The sequence below is a fragment of the Ahaetulla prasina genome, chromosome 2, assembly GCF_028640845.1.
Source record: "Ahaetulla prasina isolate Xishuangbanna chromosome 2, ASM2864084v1, whole genome shotgun sequence".
In the NCBI taxonomy this organism is placed as follows: Eukaryota; Metazoa; Chordata; class Lepidosauria; order Squamata; family Colubridae; genus Ahaetulla; species Ahaetulla prasina.
In genome coordinates, this window is record NC_080540.1 from 65,238,045 (window position 1) to 65,258,835 (window position 20,791).

At 40.2% G+C, this 20,791-nt stretch overlaps 1 protein-coding gene across 1 annotated transcript in view; it reads right to left on the minus strand.

Annotated features, from left to right (window-relative positions):
* CACNA1D (calcium voltage-gated channel subunit alpha1 D) overlaps positions 1 to 20,791 on the minus strand; it is a 275,621-nt gene that overhangs the window by 21,206 nt on the left and 233,624 nt on the right. Inside the window, exon 41 of the mRNA XM_058171105.1 lies at positions 4,254 to 4,367. Within this exon, the coding sequence (XP_058027088.1) occupies positions 4,254 to 4,367 (114 nt within the window). The remainder of the gene's footprint in view (positions 1 to 4,253; positions 4,368 to 20,791) is intronic.

Sequence of the window (20,791 nt, forward strand, 5' to 3'; positions counted from 1 at the left end):
GAGGCTAAAACATGATAGAAGAATTAATCAGTGGAAGGACTTGCCTTCAGAAGTTGTGAATGCTCCAACACTGGAAGTTTTTAAGAAGAGATTAGACAACCATTAGTCTGAAATAGTATAGGGTTTCCTGCGTGAGCAGGGAGTTGGACTAGAAGACCCTCAAGGTTCCAACTCTGTTATTCTGTTAAGTATCTGACTTCCCCGTTAGAAGAAAGCTTATGAGTTTTTACAACTAACCAAGAAGATGCTAAAGTTAAATGTGAGATAGGAGTGGTATTTCTTGGAACTCAATCTAAAGAAGACAGATACAATGATAACTAGCAGGAGGAAATAGCCTTGAAGTCTTAGCCCTGATTGGTTCTAACAGTGATTGCTCTGTTCTCAGTTAAATAGCAGGAATAATTTTTGTTCAGTTGTCAGAATAGCATTTTTGGATTATTTCAACTGGATGCCTCTGAAAATTCAAAGATAAAATGGGATTTGTTTTATGCTGGGTTTATCCCGAGCATTGTATCCAGATACTCACTTTATCTGTACTTAGCATCCAAACATATTCTGTATACAAAGCTTGTGATTTAACAAATCCTCAGTTTGACGGATCTTAGTTTTGCAAAGATAACATTTTCATTCAGACAGCACCCTGAAATAGTAGACTATTAGTCATCATTTGGGTAAAGAAGTCCAAACAGCAACCATTACTTTGCCTTAAAAATGGGCAAACTTTTATGCATGATTCATGTCTAAATTTGTGAGGAGAGAGAATTCAAGTAAGATTGAGAGGGATGCATGAAAAATATATTTTGCAAAGTCATCATGGGACTTGCCAAGATTCAGGAAAATAGCGTGATTGGAGAAAGCATGGACAAATATCATTTTTTGAGACAGCCACAATTTCTTAACCTTCACCTCAAAAAGTGAAACAGCCCTTGCTTTCTCAATCTAAAGGTGCTACATTTTTAAAAAATATGAAAAGGGAAAAACAAAACATAGGGCACCATTTCTTAACATTAAATACTAGAACCTTCAGTGACCAGCTGGAATAGAAGAATTAATCAGTGGAAGGACTTGCCTTCAGAAGTTGTGAATGCTCCAACACTGGAAGTTTTTAAGAAGAGATTAGACAACCATTAGTCTGAAATAGTATAGGGTTTCCTGCGTGAGCAGGGAGTTGGACTAGAAGACCCTCAAGGTTCCAACTCTGTTATTCTGTTAAGTATCTGACTTCCCCGTTAGAAGAAAGCTTATGAGTTTTTACAACTAACCAAGAAGATGCTAAAGTTAAATGTGAGATAGGAGTGGTATTTCTTGGAACTCAATCTAAAGAAGACAGATACAATGATAACTAGCAGGAGGAAATAGCCTTGAAGTCTTAGCCCTGATTGGTTCTAACAGTGATTGCTCTGTTCTCAGTTAAATAGCAGGAATAATTTTGTTCAGTTGTCAGAATAGCATTTTGGATTATTTCAACTGGATGCCTCTGAAAATTCAAAGATAAAATGGGATTTGTTTTATGCTGGGTTTATCCCGAGCATTGTATCCAGATACTCACTTTATCTGTACTTAGCATCCAAACATATTCTGTATACAAAGCTTGTGATTTAACAAATCCTCAGTTTGAGGATCTTAGTTTTGCAAAGATAACATTTTCATTCAGACAGCACCCTGAAATAGTAGACTATTAGTCATCATTTGGGTAAAGAAGTCCAAACAGCAACCATTACTTTGCCTTAAAAATGGGCAAACTTTTATGCATGATTCATGTCTAAATTTGTGAGGAGAGAGAATTCAAGTAAGATTGAGAGGGATGCATGAAAAATATATTTTGCAAAGTCATCATGGGACTTGCCAAGATTCAGGAAAATAGCGTGATTGGAGAAAGCATGGACAAATATCATTTTTTGAGACAGCCACAATTTCTTAACCTTCACCTCAAAAAGTGAAACAGCCCTTGCTTTCTCAATCTAAAGGTGCTACATTTTTAAAAAATATGAAAAGGGAAAAACAAAACATAGGGCACCATTTCTTAACATTAAATACTAGAACCTTCAGTGACCAGCTGGAATAGAAAGAATTCAGAAAGATATGCCAACTTTCAGCAGAAATGCTTCCCACAGTTGTAGTTTGATGGAAATTTTGCTGCCAGCTGACCATCAAGACAAAAGTTGAACAAAGTTTATCAAAATCACAGAGTTAGTCTACAAGAGTCATGTCAACTAGAAGTACAGTCATAGTCTAGCATTTGCAGCTGACTAATAGTTTTAAGGAAGGACAATTTCCAGTGCCAGAAAATCCACTGACTACAATGACTATGGAGATTCTCAGTCATCCAGGCCATGACCTGGATGACTGAGAATCTCCACAGATATTTAGCTATGCACTTTGGGATGAACACCCTTTGAATAGTGTGGGAGTATGGACTGATTTCCAGAAAAATTGCAGACTGTAGGAACCATTTGTGCTTCAGTTTCAGATGCAAGCACTACTCAGGTGACCCTGAGGACACAGATAAACCCCCAAGTGGCCTCAATGATTCTCTAAAAGAATGCAAATGACCAGCTGTCCACAAAGAATATAAATCCTTCCATTTCTCACCATCTAGTCAGAGCTGAAGAAGCTGCTTGGATGAGAAGTGAAACATCTTCAAATAAAAACAAGAAAGTCCAATTGCCTCTTGAAAAAATACCTTTGGGACACTGATTACAAGAGTTGAAACACTATTGGTTCTGGAAGTTGTTCTTCCCTAGGAATGGAGCAAGGTTATTGGGATGGTCTGCATCTAGCCACAACTTCTTTCTTGCTATTCTCATACTCATTCAGACACCCTAACATTTCATTTTAGGAATAGGTAAGTAGAAGGGGCTTTTGAGAAGTCAGGAGTCTTTAAAAAAGAGGGAAAGAATTGAAAAAAGGATTTTGATGGAGTGAGATGTAATGGCTGACACCTAAGATGGAACTATATAGTGATTGTTGTGAAAAATTTGGGTTGTAAAATTTGTTGTAATATTGGCTTGTGCACCTATATTGCATCTGGTAGTGTTATAGTCTTGTTGGGTCAAGACAGTGGTGAAATCCATTTTTTTTACTACCAGTTCTGAAGGCGTGGCTTGGTGGGTGTGGCAGGGGAAAGATACTGCAAAATTCCCATTCCCTCCCCACTCCAGAAGGAAGGATATTGCTAAATCTCCATTCCCACCCCACTCTGGGGCCAGCCAGAGGTGGTATCTGTCAATTCTCCAAACTACTCAAAATTTACGCTACCGGTTGTCCAGAACCTGTCAGAACCTGCTGGATTTCACCCCTGGGTCAAGGACAAATTTGGAGAAGGAGAAAATTACTGAAGAGAGTTGTTGGGTGAGATCCAGAAGAAGTTTCACTGAAGACTCAAAAAGGATAATGTGCTATGAGACATTTTCTACACAATACAGATTTAGGGGTTGAAGAGACATAGAAGTGGTCAGCAGCAAGTGCTGAGGGAAGAAGAATAAATGCAGCCAATGTTCAATCTGTTGTTCAACATTATAGCTTGAAAACCTATGCAGATAGAGCAAACTTATGCTACAATTTTGAATACAGAAAAAGGTTCCATTACATTTTTTAAATCTTGAAATACTGCAGGCAGGAGAAGGAGGGAGAGCAGAAATGGCCTTTCTCATAACTTGATGAGAAATGTGGTGAATTTTTTGCTTACTTTGATGTGCTTTTTGACTAAATGGTAAAACATCCAAAGTAATTTGATGTGCCTTTCCTCAAATCCCAAGAACTCACAGAAGGACTGTGACAGTCATTGGCTTACAAACGCCATCATCTCTGCACGATGCTCAATTGCCAGTTACCCATGTGGAAGATGCCATAAGCATGATAAGGGATCTATTTAGCTGGCAGCCCTTTGAGCAAAACAGAACAGAGCATATGCCCCACCTTCTGACGCATGTGCAAAGGGAACACTAATTCAGAAGTAGCTTGCCTTCATTAACTAGTACTGTATTTTCTATGAGCTTTAGTAGTGTGGGGATTACTGCTTCCATGTTCCATATCTATTTCCTTTGTGGCATTATTTTCTATCAGTGACCATGTTTAAAGAATTCTTTTGTCAAAAAATAGAAGACTGCCTCAAACTTGAGCGCATAATGAAATAGCTTGGAAATGAATGAAATGCACAGATTACTTTATGGGGGGAAATTCTTGCATTTGCTTAGTAAAGTGGAAAAAAGTCTATTTTATAAACTGAAGACATCTATCATACAGCCATTTACTTTATATACTTCTTCCTCCTCATGATGATTTTGTTCTGGTTCATCCTCTTGCAAATCACAGGAGATAGCTCGACGAATTTCAGGTCCAATATCATGAAGTGTTCTAAGCCCAGCCTAAATATGTAAAATATAACCAAAGTATATTAGAAATGACAAAATATTTTTCTTTTAGATTACTCATTTAAAGGATTTATGCCAAGAGTGTCTTGTAAACAAATAGGGCTGACATGGAACTTAATTGTTTTCATTCCAGTCCAGAAATATGGAAACATTTCCAAATACATAGTTCTACTTTTCTGGATTAAAACTCCTACTTCTAGATTTGTACGCATATCAGAAAAGAGGCAAATCAGAATTTTTTCTAATAAAAAGAAGAGCGTTTTATTTAGCTCTAGCATCATATTTTTACTTTTAAAAAAACTAATACTTCTACGAGATAGAAAATATGGTCACTGACATTTCTGGCTTTATTTCTTCCTCTTTGGGGACAGGGGAGTTTTACAATCAAAATGGTTGCATTAGCCTTACACACGTATTATTATTGCCATTTTTACAAAAGGAAAGATAGTAAGCCTGCAAAGATAATGCTGCCGAAACATACCCTGACTCCAATTTCTAGTGGCATACTCTTATGTTGGATAATTGCATATGGCCCATCCCTGGCCGTCTTTGTTTTTTGTATAGTATAACTAGCCTAGCATGGGATCAGTCATGGGAATTGCATCATGCTAGTAAAATCTAACAACACAAGCCTTACAAACCAGTATTAAGTTAAACTTTAAAAGAAATTGGAAGGCTTTTCAATTTCAGCTAAGAACTAGCATCTCCCACATTAATTTGGAATCCTAAACTGAGAATTTGAGAAAACTATATTGAAGAAGGCAATGGCCAATAATTTCTGTACTGCTACCAGGAAAATTTCATGGATGCAATCACCATATGTAAATTCCAATTTAAGGGAATCCTCACTCTTTTTTTAAACCCACAAATGTATCATACTATGTCTATTCCAGTATACTGTATGTTCTACCAGGCATTCCAAAACAAAATGTGAGAATCACAGGGATGCACGTTCTTCTCCACATATGTTGTGTGTTAGCAGCTACCATCTACAAGACAAGTATTTGATTCTACTTGATTGCACTATTTCGTAGAGTTATCAGAATCTAGGTTTCCAATCAAAAATATGCTCAGTAAATACATTTAGAGTCCTCATGGAATTCTTTTCTTATAACAGCTCATACATACAAGTTCATTCCCAGTCATCCTGCAAAATAAAATTCCTTGGAATTTATGTGATTGCTTAAAAAGTAGATTTCACCCAATTGCTGAATTTTTAGTGGAATTTTAAAATATTTCTATAACCAATTTATCAATAACAATAAGAAGCAATGATCATAAATGTTTCTTGCATAATAAAATATGATCAAATAATCATACAGCATCAGACCATGCTCCTTATTACAGAGAAAGTCTATGGTTTAATACTTCTGTATATATTTCTATTTGTTTTATATATATCTACTAAAAGAAAACTTTTAATTTATCTTGGCACAGAGAGAACTTTCCTTTTTGGACTTTTAAGTTATAGTAAAAAATAATTGTTGGTTGGTTGGTTGGTTTGTTACAATGGCACCACAGCATTAATATCACAACTTTTAATGCCTATAATGGAAAGTAAATGTAAGGTTCTTTCAACTACTCAACAGAATAAAAATATGGATATCTATTTTTAATCTTTCTTCAGTAAATCCACAAAGATGTACATAAATGATTGAGCACGTGTATCTCCCACAAACCCATATTCAAGGGCATGTTTTAAAATTAAAATATTTACAGTGTTGTGTTATTTCATCAATTTTCTTCCTGATTCTTTGATAAACATAATGCTACATCAGTCAGTCTATTTTTAGAAACAAATATGAAAAAAGACCATTCAAAACCTAGCTTTCAAGGGTTCAAAGGAAAAAAGGAAGCTTCAAAAGCCATTTTCAAATAATTGACAAGAAATCATAAAAACATGGACAAAAACATGTCCTGTTTCCTTGGAGATGCAGTGAAGTAGCTTGCTTATTTTTTTCTATAATTATAGAGCACTAAGATTCCACAAGAAGTTCATAACTCACCCAAAATCAACCAACACACACACACACAAATACAAATCAAATTCCACAATACAATAAGATAAACACTATTTTGTTTCTTTCTCCACAATAAACTAAAAAATCCCTGTGAAATAGCTTGTTTTCACTAGCTTCCCAAGAGAGAGGCCACCATACAGATCATTGGAGGAAGGCTATTTCATAGGATTTAAAACATTGGCTCTCCCTATTGGGGATCTGTAGTAGGTAGATGGCACAAAGGAGACATTTCTGAAGATATTTTAGGACCTAAGCTTGTAGGATTGCCTAGATGAAAACTAGCACACTTTGAATTATTCTTAGCCTATTAGTGACCAGTGTAGAACCTGAAACACTAATATTATCAGTACAAATTCTCTCATCTGCCAAAGTATAGGGTACTGTATTTTATACCAACCACATTTTCCAGGTAGTCTTTAAAGGTAACATATGTGTTACACCTTTATAAGATATTTCACCTGTCTATTCTAGAGATAACATGGAATGTGATGATACTGCTGTGGCCTCTTTCTCCACAAAGTGACTCCTGGCACACTAATCAGAATTGGGGAAAGTCTGTGAGTGGATGATGTGTGTCTACGTGTGCATAATAGGAAATGTATTTAAATTTCTGTAGTCTATATTTCAGCTTCATGCATAACTTCAAAAGTATATCCATCACTTCAAGTTTAACTCTGATTCAACTCTCCCCAGTGTCATATATGTGATTTGGCCTTCAACTCCAAAATCTTTTACAGTATATGTCATCCTACGAAGGGCGCAGGGAGCATTGGAAGTAAAGGAATAAACCAATTCTAAAGTAAGACTCAGTGGTTGGGGGAAAACAATCCAAGCTAAATGAATTGCAGATTATGCTTCCAAACTTTCCAAGGATTTTCAACTTTCAAAGACTTCTTCTTAATTTGATAGCCTAATTACTTTATCAGATCAAGAATGTCTTTCCAGTAGGTTGTTTTGTAACACACAAGGTTATAACTTAAAAGTGACATGATAATTCACTGCAGCTATGCTTTGGAAACATGCTAATACCAACTATTTACAATGACATTAATCATCAATACACCCACATTCCCCTGGCATAATTTCTGAACACACAAATATTGTTTTTTCTTTTGAAAAAATAAAATACCAAAATAAATAACACATTTGTTCTTTTAAATTTCCACAGAGAACTAAATAGCTTTCATAGATAAAATGCATTTCTATTAACAATTTTTATGTGATACATCAGTAATAAGAAACCATACTCCCACATACAGCTTTACAAGAATTATATTTACACCCTAATGCAATGTTCTTAGAATCATAAAACCTAAATTTAAGATGTCTGAAATCAGGTTTAATTACTGCCAACTCATTTCCTCCTGTTTCCGTATAAACAGTTAGATCTAGATAGGTGATACTTGTTAACGCCCCTATAATAAAAGCTAATAAACTCACATATCTCTTATATACAAATATAGATGACTGAACTTACCTCTATAATAAATTCTAAATAATATTAAGGACCTATATTGGAAATTGTACTTAAAGAATAACAATGAAATTTGAGCTGTCAGATGAAACAATAAATACAGGGGAAATGCAACTTTCAAAATTTAAATAATAAAGCTCACCAAAACAGTAATAATAAATAACTGGAGGTAATGACCTAATATTTAATCCCAATGTCAGTGAATATTCAGGATTCTTCCACCCTTTCATTAAAATAAATGCTGCTTGGTTGACTTTAAAAAATTACTATTCTTTGTAAATTTTCTGAAAATAAAGTAGAAACCAATCAACCAACCGCTGCTGTAAGACCTTACAACAAATAAAAATACCTTAAATAAGAGAAAGCTATCCTAATACTTTTGATTTCACTTACCTGATTTGGTTTATACAATTGAAAAGTTTCTTTACAAAGAATAACTACTAATAAAATACTGCATAATGCAGTATTAAACCAGTTAAGACACCCGCAATTCCGGACCACACACAATCAAACTATTAAAACGTGGGGCACCTACGCTATAGCAGTGGATGTAAGAAACGTAGTAGTCAAGTCCAGAATCCATTGTAGCATTTGAATTCACAGGGTCCATCATCCTATCTCAGTGCCTAGAAGCTGTGTTCCCTTCACATTCCTTACACAAAGAGATCTGTGTTCTATTATTAAACCCTGTTCAGCTGAGCTTGATGTGAGCCCAGTATGAACATTGCAGGCCAATGAAGTAAAAGCACAATGACGTACAACCCCCATTTGCATTTGATAACCATTGAAAACCTCTTTGTGGAATGTCATCATTATATGTTATTACTCTTATGGTAGCTAATTGAGGGTTATAGATACTGCACAAAAATAGCAAAGCTTTGTTAAATAGAATTGCACTTGATATTTTACAAACTGCAATGCCTTTATCTTTTATTTTACTCTGCAATCAGCCAGGTGTATTAATTTGTCCAAACACTGTATGGCACAATCTATTAATGGACACCTGTCATAAGCACTTCATGTATGCCATTCATGTATGCACTGCTGATTGCTAATTTTGAAAATGCTATTATGAATGTTTACTGAAAATATTATTCCCAGCTCAAACGTTGGACCACAATTTCCTTTTACCCAGGAAATGGCATAATTGATTGGGATTGACAGGAACAACATGGTTGGTGGCTACCAGGTTAGGAAAACAAACAAATCTATCATTAAATTAAAGCAAAAGATTGCCAAACTTCTTAGTTACAAAATTAATTTTGATGTGAAGTTGCGGGTGTTGTCACAAAACAGCTTCATGGCAGATACAGAACTCCCAGTTAGGAAAACATACTGGTGAGAGACCTATTGTCTCTTCCTCAAATGGTATTTCTTATCTCCAATGTATCATTTCCCTTTCCTAAACAATGCTTCCAAGCAACATCCTTGACTTTGAAAAGTCAAGTGGGGTTACTTAGTAAGGCTTGAGATGTTGCTTGCAACTTTCATTTGGGCACAGATTAATAGTTTTCAATTTGATGCACTTCCTGTGTGTTCTTTAGATAACAGGTTTATGTAAATCAGTGGTTTGGAGGGAATCTTGAATAACATATCAAAGATCAAAGATCCTTTCGACATTAATTATTACATACAATAATTCCTTCTGTATTTCTTTTCCTGGCTTCTTTTGAAATGCAGTGATATTGTAAGATGAATTTCTTCAAAAATACCTTTTTTCCACACTACATACTGTTACACATCATTAGCATATTGAAGGGGAAATGTATTACATAAATCATAATTGTTCAAGAACACCTTCCTGTATTTCTGAGAATTTCCCCAATTTCTCACAGTGCTTTCTTGAGAAAATCTACTTCCTATTAGATTAGATCTCTCTGTCTGTAGATCTGAGTCTAAGTGTTTTTCTTTTCACAGTGGTTGTATCTTTTGATGGTGCTGTGCTTTTTAAAAATACTAAACAGACAAAACCTAATATAATCTATAAAAAATAAGAGGATTAAAAAATAAAAAGTAGGAAGTGTAGAAAAAGAAAGAGAAAAATAGAAAAAATATAGCAAACAAAAAGGATGACTTCTCTCTTCATCACAAGTTTAAGCAATTTTAACAATTTATCACTTCTCTTAAAGTACAACTATTTCTTCATCCCATATTTCATCTTTTATCTATAAACATATCCTTAAAACCTTGTCAATCAGTTTTAATCAGGCTTACAAGAAATAACACCTATTTCAATTTCAATTAAATAAATCCATTTTGATAAAAAAAACCATTTTATATTCCTTCCTTTTACTTTTAGCAATCTTGATCTTTAATCCCTTCAATAATGTCCTGGAGCTTGTTTTTTTCCCCTTCATTATTTTTGTTGCTTTTCACAAAATCCTTCCAAAGTTTAACAGGCTTCCTTTGTAAATCCAATTTAAGTGAATTTTCCAAGTTGTTCTTTCAGTAGCTATTTTTATATCCCTGCTAATTATGAAAACATCAGCCAGTTTCACTTGTATATAGCATCTTTTTCCACATCAATCTTATAGTCTGTCTTTTTAAAATCCATTTTCAGATCAGTCTGTCTTATTTAGTAACTTGTTCCTATTCTTCAGAACATAGTGTGTTTATTATAATGGACACTTTTAAGATTAACTTCTGAGTCCATTGTTTAAAAATATCTTTCATCGCATCTTATGTTAAGATATTTTGCTCCATTCTATGCTAATAAGTTAAATGTAAATGTTTTTCTCCTTTAATTGTAATTTTTAGTTCCTTCTAGCACCCTCTAATGTCCAAAATTAAAATTCCCATCTTATCATGGTTTTTTTTGTTTTTAAGGATTCAAAACAGCAGCATTTTCCCTTGGGAACAATTCTTATACCCTGTTTTCCCCAAAATCAGACATCCCTTGATAATAAGCCCAATCGGGATTTTGAGCACATGGCAATAAGGTCAAGCGCTTATTTCAGGGTTCAAAAAAATATAAGACAGGGTCTTATTTTCAGGGAAACATGATAGTTAATTTCAAAATCTTGTTAAAATCCATCTTGACCCTTAATCGTCTTATAAAATTCCAAAATCATGTTCCAATTACCCTTTTGTTTTACATTCCAAAAAGGCATTTAAAAAAAAATATTAAGCTTACCTTTAAAATTTATTTCATTGATTAAAAGAAATTCACCTAGTGCATATTAAAATTTTTAGATCAAAAGGTTCTTAATAGTGGAAAAGCAGTGAAAAAGCAATTTCCAAAAGTGATTAAGAAATGAGACTCAGCAGAATTTGTTTCCATAAGGCTACATTGTGGGTATGAGCTTAATGGAAATCCCTTGACACACAGTTGCTTAGCTCATGAGCTGACTGCAGAAACCTCAATTCCTGCCATTTACTCATGAGAAACAGCTGTCCAGATGCTATCAATCTCATCACAAAACTGTCTCCACTCCTTTGGAGACATCTGCTTCATCATGAATCCTCGCTAGAAGCTTGGCTTTAAGGGATTTCTGCTGAACTGAATCCACTCAAGGTTTCTAATTTTTTTTATCAGTCTGGCATTAAAGCTCTCCTTCCACCTCAGAAATGGAAATTAGTTTGTAAGTTTTAATGGATTTTTTAAAAAATCAGGAGTGGATGATGATCATTTGTATAGTATGTTGTTATTTCTGATAAACCTTAGCAGACTTTTGCTGATTAAGATGGAGTGATGAAGATTTTACTGTAGAGAATGGGGTCAGATAGGGGGTTCTTTTTCCCTTTATGACAGGGGTGTCAAACTCAAGGCCTGTGGGCTGGTTTAGGCCCACGAGGTGCTTAAATCTGGCCCACAGAGCTGCCCTGGAAACAACAAAGGACCGGCCTGCGTTGCCTCTGCCAGCGAAAACGGAGCTCAGGAAGGCCACATGCAGCCTTCCCAGACTCTATTTTCGGGTGTGATAGCCTCCTGCAGCCCTCTGTCAGTGAAAATGGAACTCACATGCGGCCCCTCCAAGCTCTGTTTTTGTTGGCAGAGGGCTGCAGGAGGCGGTCATGGCAGAAAACGAGTGATGTTGAGCTGACACGGGTGATGTTCAGCTGGCCATGCCCACCCTGGCCCCATCCACCCAGCCCCCCCGACATCAAACACAACCCTGATGTGGCCCTCAATGAAATCGAGTTTGACGCTTTTGCTTTAGGAGATGGTCGTACTTGCAAGGAAGAGTCTTCTTCTTGTTTCTTTTTTATTCTGTACTTTTCTCCTTTCCTTTTTCCCTTTTTAACATATTTTTACTCTAGAGCGGGATTGGCAACCTTAAACACTCAAAGAGCCACAAAGGTCCTAACTGGAACCCCTCCCCCCAATTCAATTCTGGCACCAACCGGAAGTCCGGTTCCCACACCATAGAGTCTCCTCCTAGTGCAGCGTCCTTTTTCCTCTACCTATCTTAACTGAAAGCCCTATCAATTGTGGAGCTGACTGGCAACAGGAAGCTACAGCAGAGGGATGAAAGAGCCACATGTGCTGACCCCTGCTCTAGAAACTTTATTTGTATAATATAATCTTTAATAATATTACTACCAAAAAAGGGGGAAATGCAAGTTAGCTCGTTTTCTACATGGAGAGCAGTGAAATATGTAATCCATATATAAGTAATCACAGCAGAAAAATCACATTCAATCCTGAAAAATATAAACAGAAGGGTCTTTCCCACAATATGCAGGAATGTTTATAAAGGACATGTTTTGGATTAAAAAGTAGCTGCAACTTTTTCCAGGTTCATGCAATTGCTTTCCCATCCCTGCATATATTTAGAACCACAATCCTGGAAAAAGATGTGGCTACTCTGATGGTCTTTGAAGACATTGCCACATGTCATCTGTACCTCTATAACTGTCTGGTTTGGGTTTGCAACCAAACAAGACAGACATAGACTTCAATGGATAATTAGAACTGCAGAAAAAAGCAATTGCTACCAATCTGCCTTCCATTTAGGACCTGTACATTGCACGAGTCAAAAAGAGGGCTGGGAAAATATCTACAGATCCCTCACATCCTGGACAAAAATTGTTTCAACTTCTACCCTCAAAATGATACTATAGGGCACTGCACACCAGAACAACTAGACATAAGGACAGTTTTTTCCCGAATGCCAGCACTCTGCTAAACAACTAATTCCCTCAACACTGCCAAACTATTTACTAAGACTGTATTACTATTATTCTTCTCATCCTTCCTATTACCTATCTCCTCCCACTTATGACTATAACCTTGTTGCTTGTATCTTTACGATTTATATTGTTTTGTTTCCTAGTATGATTTGATTACTTATTTGTACCCTATGACTATCATTAAGTGTTGTACCTTATGATTCTTGATGAATGTATCTTTCTTTTTATGTACACTGAGCGCATATGCACCAAAGACAAATTCCTTGTGTGTCCAATCACACTTGGCCAATAAAGAATTCTATTCTATGTGTGAAACATAGTTTGGAAGGACATGCCCTAACCCTAATCCAGCCCCAATCAACAATGTAGTTCTAACCATCTAAATATGCCAAGACATGCTAATCTAATTTAGTGGCAGGAAAAGTCCTCTTCTTTTTGCAAAGTGTCTTCTGAGATTTTGCTTTTTTTTGTACAATGAAATATTTATAATTGTAAATATGCATATAAATAATACAGTGCATATGTGTGGGATATTCCACAAAATGAATCCCCATAGGCCAGTCATAATATTTTTAGTCTTTTCAGAGAAAATGTTACTATACTTAAGAATGTTTGAAGATCATGCATCAAAAATTAAATTAGTATATGGGTGTAGTATCTTTCACAGCAGTATCTATTGGGCAGAGTGGGGCTTCAGGATTTAATGATGGTGACTTAGACAAGATGCCCTGTGGCTGGTATCTTTAGAGGCAAAATAGTCTGCTTTGTAGATCACAAACAACTGAGCAAGGACTGATGGGGGGAGGGGGCTCCTGTCATTATAGTCAGGTGTCTTGATTCTTTAGCCAAGTTATCTCAAATTATCTCAAAATCACATCATCAAAAAAGGACAACAAAGAATGTTCTTTCTGCGCCAACTCAGTAAGTTCAAACTGCCCAAGGAGCTGCTGATCCAGTTCTACAGAGGAATTTTGAGTCTGTCATTTGCTCCTCTATAACTGTCTGGTTCGGTTCTGCACCAACAAGAAAGACACAGACTTCAGAGGATAATTAGAACTGCAGAAAAAAACAATTGCTACCAACCTGCCTTCCATTGAGGACCTGTATACTGCATGAATCAAGAAGAAGGCTGTGAAAATATTTACAAACCTCTCACATCCTGGACATAAACTGTTTCAACTCCTACCCTCAAAACGACGCTATAGAGCACTGTACACCAGAACAACTAGACACAAGAACAGTTTTTTCCCGAAGGCCATCACTCTGCTAAACAAATAATTCCCTCAACACTATCAAACTATTTACTAAATCTGCACTACTATTAATCTTCTCATCGTTCCCATCACCAATCTCTTTCCACTTATGACTGAATGACTGTAACTTTGCTGCTGGCAATCCTTATGATTTATATTGATATATTGACCATCATTTGTGTTGTAAATGTTGTACCTTGATGAAGGTATCTTTTCTTTTATGTACACTGAGAGCATATGCGCCAAGACAAATTCCTTGTGTGTCCAATCACATTTGGCCAATAAAAAATTCTATTCTATTCTATTCTATTCTATTCTATTCTATTCTATTTCATTCCATTCCATTCCATTCCATTCCATTCCATTCATTCCATTAACTTTCCATTAATATAGCTGAACCCCTAAGTATTATCTTTGATAAAGCTTTCACTACCAGTTCCCTTCCCAAACTTTGGTCACTAGCCACAGTCATCCCTATCTTCAAAAAAGGAGACCCCAGCTTAGTCGAAAATTACAGACCGATCTCTCTTTGCTGCGTCACCTGCAAAGTCATGGAATCAATCATCAACCAATCCATTACCTCACACTTAGAAACTAACAACCTACTCTCCAATAAACAATTTGGTTTCAGGAAAAAATTATCATGCAACTTACAACTTCTCCACTGTAAAAACATATGGACTACAAATCTTGATCAAGGCAAATCAATAGATGCAATCTACATAGACTTCTGCAAAGCTTTTGACTCAGTAGTACACGATAAACTTCTCCTAAAACTAACATCCTATGGCATCTCAGGACCCCTTCACAAATGGATATCTGCTTTTCTGTCTAACAGACAACAAGTGGTCAAAATTGGCAATGCTTTATCAAATCCTGTTCCTGTCAAGAGTGGTGTTCCTCAAGGCAGCGTCCTTGGACCAACACTCTTTATACTATACATTAATGATCTTTGTGACCACATCTCAAGTAATTCGTACGCTCACACAGAGAAGGACTTCTCAGGGTGCCGTCCGCCAAACAATGTCGGCTGGCGGCCCCCAGGAGAAGATCCTTCTCTGTGGGGGCTCCTACCCTCTGGAACGAACTTCCCCCTGGTTTACGCCAAATATCTGACCTTCGGACCTTTTGCCGCGAATTGAAAACGTATTTATTTACTCGCGTGGGGCTGGCTTAAATTTTGTTGTATTTTTAAATTTATATTTTATATTTCTAAATTTTATATGAATTTTAATGGGTTTTTAGAATTTTAAATGTTTTAAAGTTTTCGGCCAATTGTATAATAAAGTTTTTTAATTTTGTTTTAATTGTATATTGTATTGTTTGGGTTTTTATTCTGGCTGTACACCGCCCTGAGTCCTTCGGGAGAAGGGCGATATAGAAATCTAATAAATAATAATAATAATAATAATAATAATAATAATAATAATAATAATAATAATAATAATAATAATAATAGTGTTCTCTTTGCTGACGATGTCAAACTATTTAATACCACAGACAATACTTCTATCATTCAAAACGACCTTGATCATCTAACTGCTTGGTCTAAAAATTGGCAGCTCCAAATTTCATCCAGCAAATGCTCAGTCTTATATATAGGAAAAAACAACCCAAACACTAAGTACATACTAGATGGACATTACCTTACTGACGACCCCCATCCCGTTAAAGACCTTGGAGTTTTCACATCAAATGATCTAAGTGCCAAAGCCCACTGCAACTACATAGCAAAAAAAGCTCTAGGAGTTGTAAACCTAATCTTGCATAGCTTCTTTTCCAAAAACACCACACTACTAACCAGAGCATATAAAACATTTGCTAGACCAATTCTAGAATACAGCTCGCCTGTTTGGAACCCTCACCACATCTCTGACATCAATACGTGTCCAGAACGTGTCCAGAAATCAAGGTTTTGGTAACTATCTTCAAAGCGCTCCATGGCTTAGGGCCGGGTTACTTACGGGACCATCTGCTGCCACCGATTGCCTCCCACCGACCCGTACGCTCTCACAGGGAGGGTCTCCTTAGGGTGCCGTCTGTCAGGCAGTGCCAACTGGCGACGCCCAGGGGAAGGGCCTTCTCTGTGGGGGCTCCCACCCTCTGGAATGAACTTTTTTTTTGTTTGTTTTTTGTTTACATTTATACCCCGCCCTTCTCCGAAGACTCAGGGCGGCTTACAATGTATAGGGCAATAGTCTCATTCTATTTGTATATATATTTACAAAGTCAACTTATTGCCCCCCCAACAATCTGGGTCCTCATTTTACCTACCTTATTTATTTATTTATTTATTTATTTATTTAATTTAATTTTTATACCGCCCTTCTCCCGAAGGACTCAGGGCGGTGTACAGGCAAGATAAAAACCAACAATACAAATATACAAGTTAAAATACCCTTTAAAAAACTTATTTAACATAGCCCAAAGTTAAAAAATTGCCATCAGTTAAAACCCCATTTAAAATTAATAAAATTCCCCTTATTAAAATCCAAATTTAAGCCAGCCCCGCGCAAATAAAAAGATGGGTCTTCAGTTCGCGACGGAATGTCCGAAGGTCAGGTATTTGACGTAAACCCGGGGGAAGCTCGTTCCAGAGTGTGGGAGCCCCCACAGAGAAGGCCCTTCCCCTGGGGGCCGCCAGCCGACATTGTTTGGCGGACGGCACCCTGAGAAGTCCCTCTCTATGGGAGCGTACGGGTCGGTGGGAGGCATGTGGTAACAGCAGGCGGTCCCGTAAGTACCCAGGTCCTAAGCCATGGAGCGATTTAAAGGTCGTCACCAACACCTTAAAGCGCACTCGAAAGGCCACAGGCAGCCAGTGCAGTCTGCGCAGGAGCGGTGTTACATGGGAGCTACGCGTAGCTCCCTCTATCACCCGCGCAGCTGCATTCTGGACTAACTGAAGCCTCCGAGTGCACTTCAAGGAGCCCCATGTAGAGAGCATTACAATAATCCAAGCGAGAGGTAACGAGCGCATGAGTGACCGTGCATAAGGCATCCCGATCAAGGAAGGCGCAACTGCGAACCAGGCGAACCTGGTGGAAGGCCCTCTGGAGACGGCCGTCAAATGATCTTCAAGCGACAGCCGATCATCCAGGAGGACGCCTAAGTTGCGCACCCTATCCTTTGGGGCCAATAACTCGCCTCCGACAGCCAGCTGCGGCTGCAGCTGACTGAATCGGGATGCCGGCATCCACAGCCACTCCGTCTTGGAGGGGTTAAGGTTGGGCCTGTTTCTCCCCATCCCGACCCCTACGGCTTCCCAACCCCCGGGCAGCACTTCAACAACTTCATTGGGGTGGCCCGGGGTGGAAAAGTACAGCTGGGTATCGTCAGCGTACTGCTGGTATCTCACCCCGAAACCACTGATGATCTCGCCCAACGGCTTCATGTAGATGTTGAACAACAGGCGAGAGAATCGACCCTGTGGGACCCCACAAGTGAGGCCCCCCGCGGTCGACCTCTGCCCCCCCGTCAACCCCGTCTGCGTCCGGTCGGAGAGATAGGAGGAGAACCACCGATATACGGTGCCTCCCTCCCAATCCCCAGCCGCGCAGCAGGATACCATGGTCGATGGTATCGAACGCCGCCGAGAGATCTAATAGGACCAGGGCAGAGGAATAACCCCTGTCCCTGGCCCTCCAGAGATCATCAACCAATGCGACCAAAGCTGTCTCCGTGCTGTATCCGGGTCGGAAGCCGGACTGGAACGGGTCTAGATAGACATCTTCATCCAGGTATTGGGGTAGCTGTCGCGCCACGGCACTCTCTACAACCTTCGCAACAAAGCGAAGGTTGGAGACTGGACGATAGTTACCCAAAATAGCTGGGTCCAGGGAGGGCTTCTTAAGGAGGGGTCTCACCACCGCCTCTTTCAAGGCGGCAGGGAAAACCCCTTCCAATAAAGAAGCGTTGATAATCCTCTGAGCCAGCCTCGTGTCACCGCCTGAGTGGCCAGTACCAGCCAGGAAGGACACGGGTCCAGTAAACATGTCGTGCCGTGAAGCCTCCCCAACAACCTGTCGACGCCCTCGGAGCCACAGGGTCAAACTCATCCCAAATGGACTCAACAAGACGTGCCTCCTCTCCCTCGCTTGATCATCCCAAATTCGGTCCAGACCGTCCCTCAGCTGAGCGATTTTATCGTATAGATAACCGCTAAACTCCTCGGCTCGTCCCTGCAAGGGTCATCCCGCACCTCCTGATGTAGGAGAGAGCGGGTCACCAAACAGGGCGGCCGGGCGGTTATCTGCCGACGCAATGAGGGTGGAGGCGAGAACGCCTCGCTTCCCTCATTGCCACTAGGTAGGTCCTAGAATAGACCTAACTAGTGTCCGATCAGCTTCGGAGCGACTGGACCTCCAGGTGCTCTCCAGGCGTCTTCTTCGGCGTTTCATCTCCCTCAGCCCCTCGGAGGACCCAGGGGCCGGACGAGATCTCACGCCGGGTCAGAGGTCGCAAAGGCACGACACGGTCCAAGGCCCCGCCGCGGCCTGTTCCCAGGCCACGACCAGTTCTTCAGCCGTGCCGTGGGCCAGATCCTCAGGAATGGCCCAAGCTCCGCCAGGAACCTCTCAGGGTCCATCAGGCGCCTGGGACGGAACCACCGATAGGTTCCGTCTCCCTGCGGTGGTGAATGGCGGTCCGGAAATCTAGGCGAAGGAGAAAATGATCCGACCATGACATTGGTTCTGTTACTAAATCATCTAACACCAGATCATTTAACCACTGTCCAGAGATATAAATCAGATCCAGTGTGCCTCCCCCCGTGTGCGTAGGGCCATCATTTACTCGAATCAGGTCCAAGGCCGTCATGGAAGCCTGGAACTCCCGAGCTGCCGTTGATAACAAGCCAACTGATGGCAGGTTAAAATCCCCCATGACTATAAGTCTGGGGGTCTCAACCGCCACAGCAGCGAGTACCTCCAACAGCTCAGGCAGGGCTGTGGTCACGCAGCAAGGAGCCAGGTACGCGATCACCAAGCCCAACTGATTCCTATAGCCCCACCGCACATAGAGGGATTCACAGCCGGCAATCTGAGGAACAGTGGTCTCCCTCGGCTCTAGATCCTCCTTAATGACAACCGCCACCCCCCCACCCCTACCTTGGACCCTCGGCTGATGAAATGCTCGGAAACCTGGAGGGCACATCTCGACAAGGGGGACCCCCCCCTCTGGGCCCAACCAGGTCTCCGTGATGCCCATAAGGTCCGCGGACTCCCCCTGAATAAGATCACAAATCAGGGGGGCCTTATTAACCACGGACCGAGCATTACATAACATCAGCCGAAGATCCAAGCTCTGAGGATCATGGCCACCCGGGGAACGGGTCGGGACTGAGGGGCCGGAGCACGCGATCGCTCGCAGACATCGAACGCGTGCTCCCTCAACTCGGTACGGCCCCTCCCCCCCGCCATATCTGCCTCTCCCACTTACCGTACAGATCGAACAACCCACTAAACCTGGAACGTCCTCCCCCCCTGCCTTCAGACTAGATGGGATAGTGTCCCGAACTAGCACAGGGGCTGGATCCTCCCGACGGGTTCTCACCCCCACCCGCCACATCCCTCCCCCCCCTTAAAAAACCCTTATTTAAAAAACTATTTAAAAAACCCCACAACTTCTTCTTAACCGCATGCCACCTTCCTCGGACCCAAGACCCTTCGTTAAGGTAAGCCCTCGATAATTTGAGGCCATTCCTGCAGGCGGGGAACCTCGCAGTCGTAGTAGTTCGCAAACGAGTATCTCATGGGAAATAGTCAATAAATAGCGAAAAGATGTCCATCCCTGACTGGCGGAGATGTTCCGGTCATACCAATAGATCGTTGGACCTAATATTAGTCATATTACTAGCCACTCAGGCTACAATATTGGTCATAGTCCGTAGAAAATCCAAAGGGTCCAGAAGCAACCAAGGCCGAAAATCCGGTTCCGATCGAATGACCTCCCTCTCGGAGGTTGGCATAATAGCCTCCCTTGGTTGTTTCCTCGGCTACGAAGATGGAAAAGTCAATAGCCGGAATAAAAGTCTCCTCGATTTCGGCGCGTACCACCGGGACAAACCCGTGTGGTACGATAATCGGGACGAAATTATGCCGCCAGTGCCGTCAGTGCCGTCAATGCCGTCCATACCGCTGTCCATATCACCACCCACCAGCCGCGAGTTTTTTTTTCCGCTGGGCCCAATATGGCTCCAGCGCGCCGCTGTGCCGCTGTTGTAAATGCCTAGGCCAAGCCACCTCTCAGTTGCCGATGGGGAAAAAACAACCCAAGAAAGATGTAAGCCGTAGATGACTTGCGGCATTTAGACAAGCCATTAGTAGGCAGGCCATGGCAAAAAGTCAGCAGTGGGGGGAAAAGATGTTCCGGGCCTTGAAGGGAGGAAGGAAGGAAGGTAGGGGGAGGGGCAATAATCATGCCCGTACAGGCCCCACTCCAGCCGCCGATGTTACTTGCGGTCCAACTCGATCCAACACCCAAGCCCCAGCATACCACCATCGATGTCCTCCATCCTCTGTCCTCCATCGAGGTTTG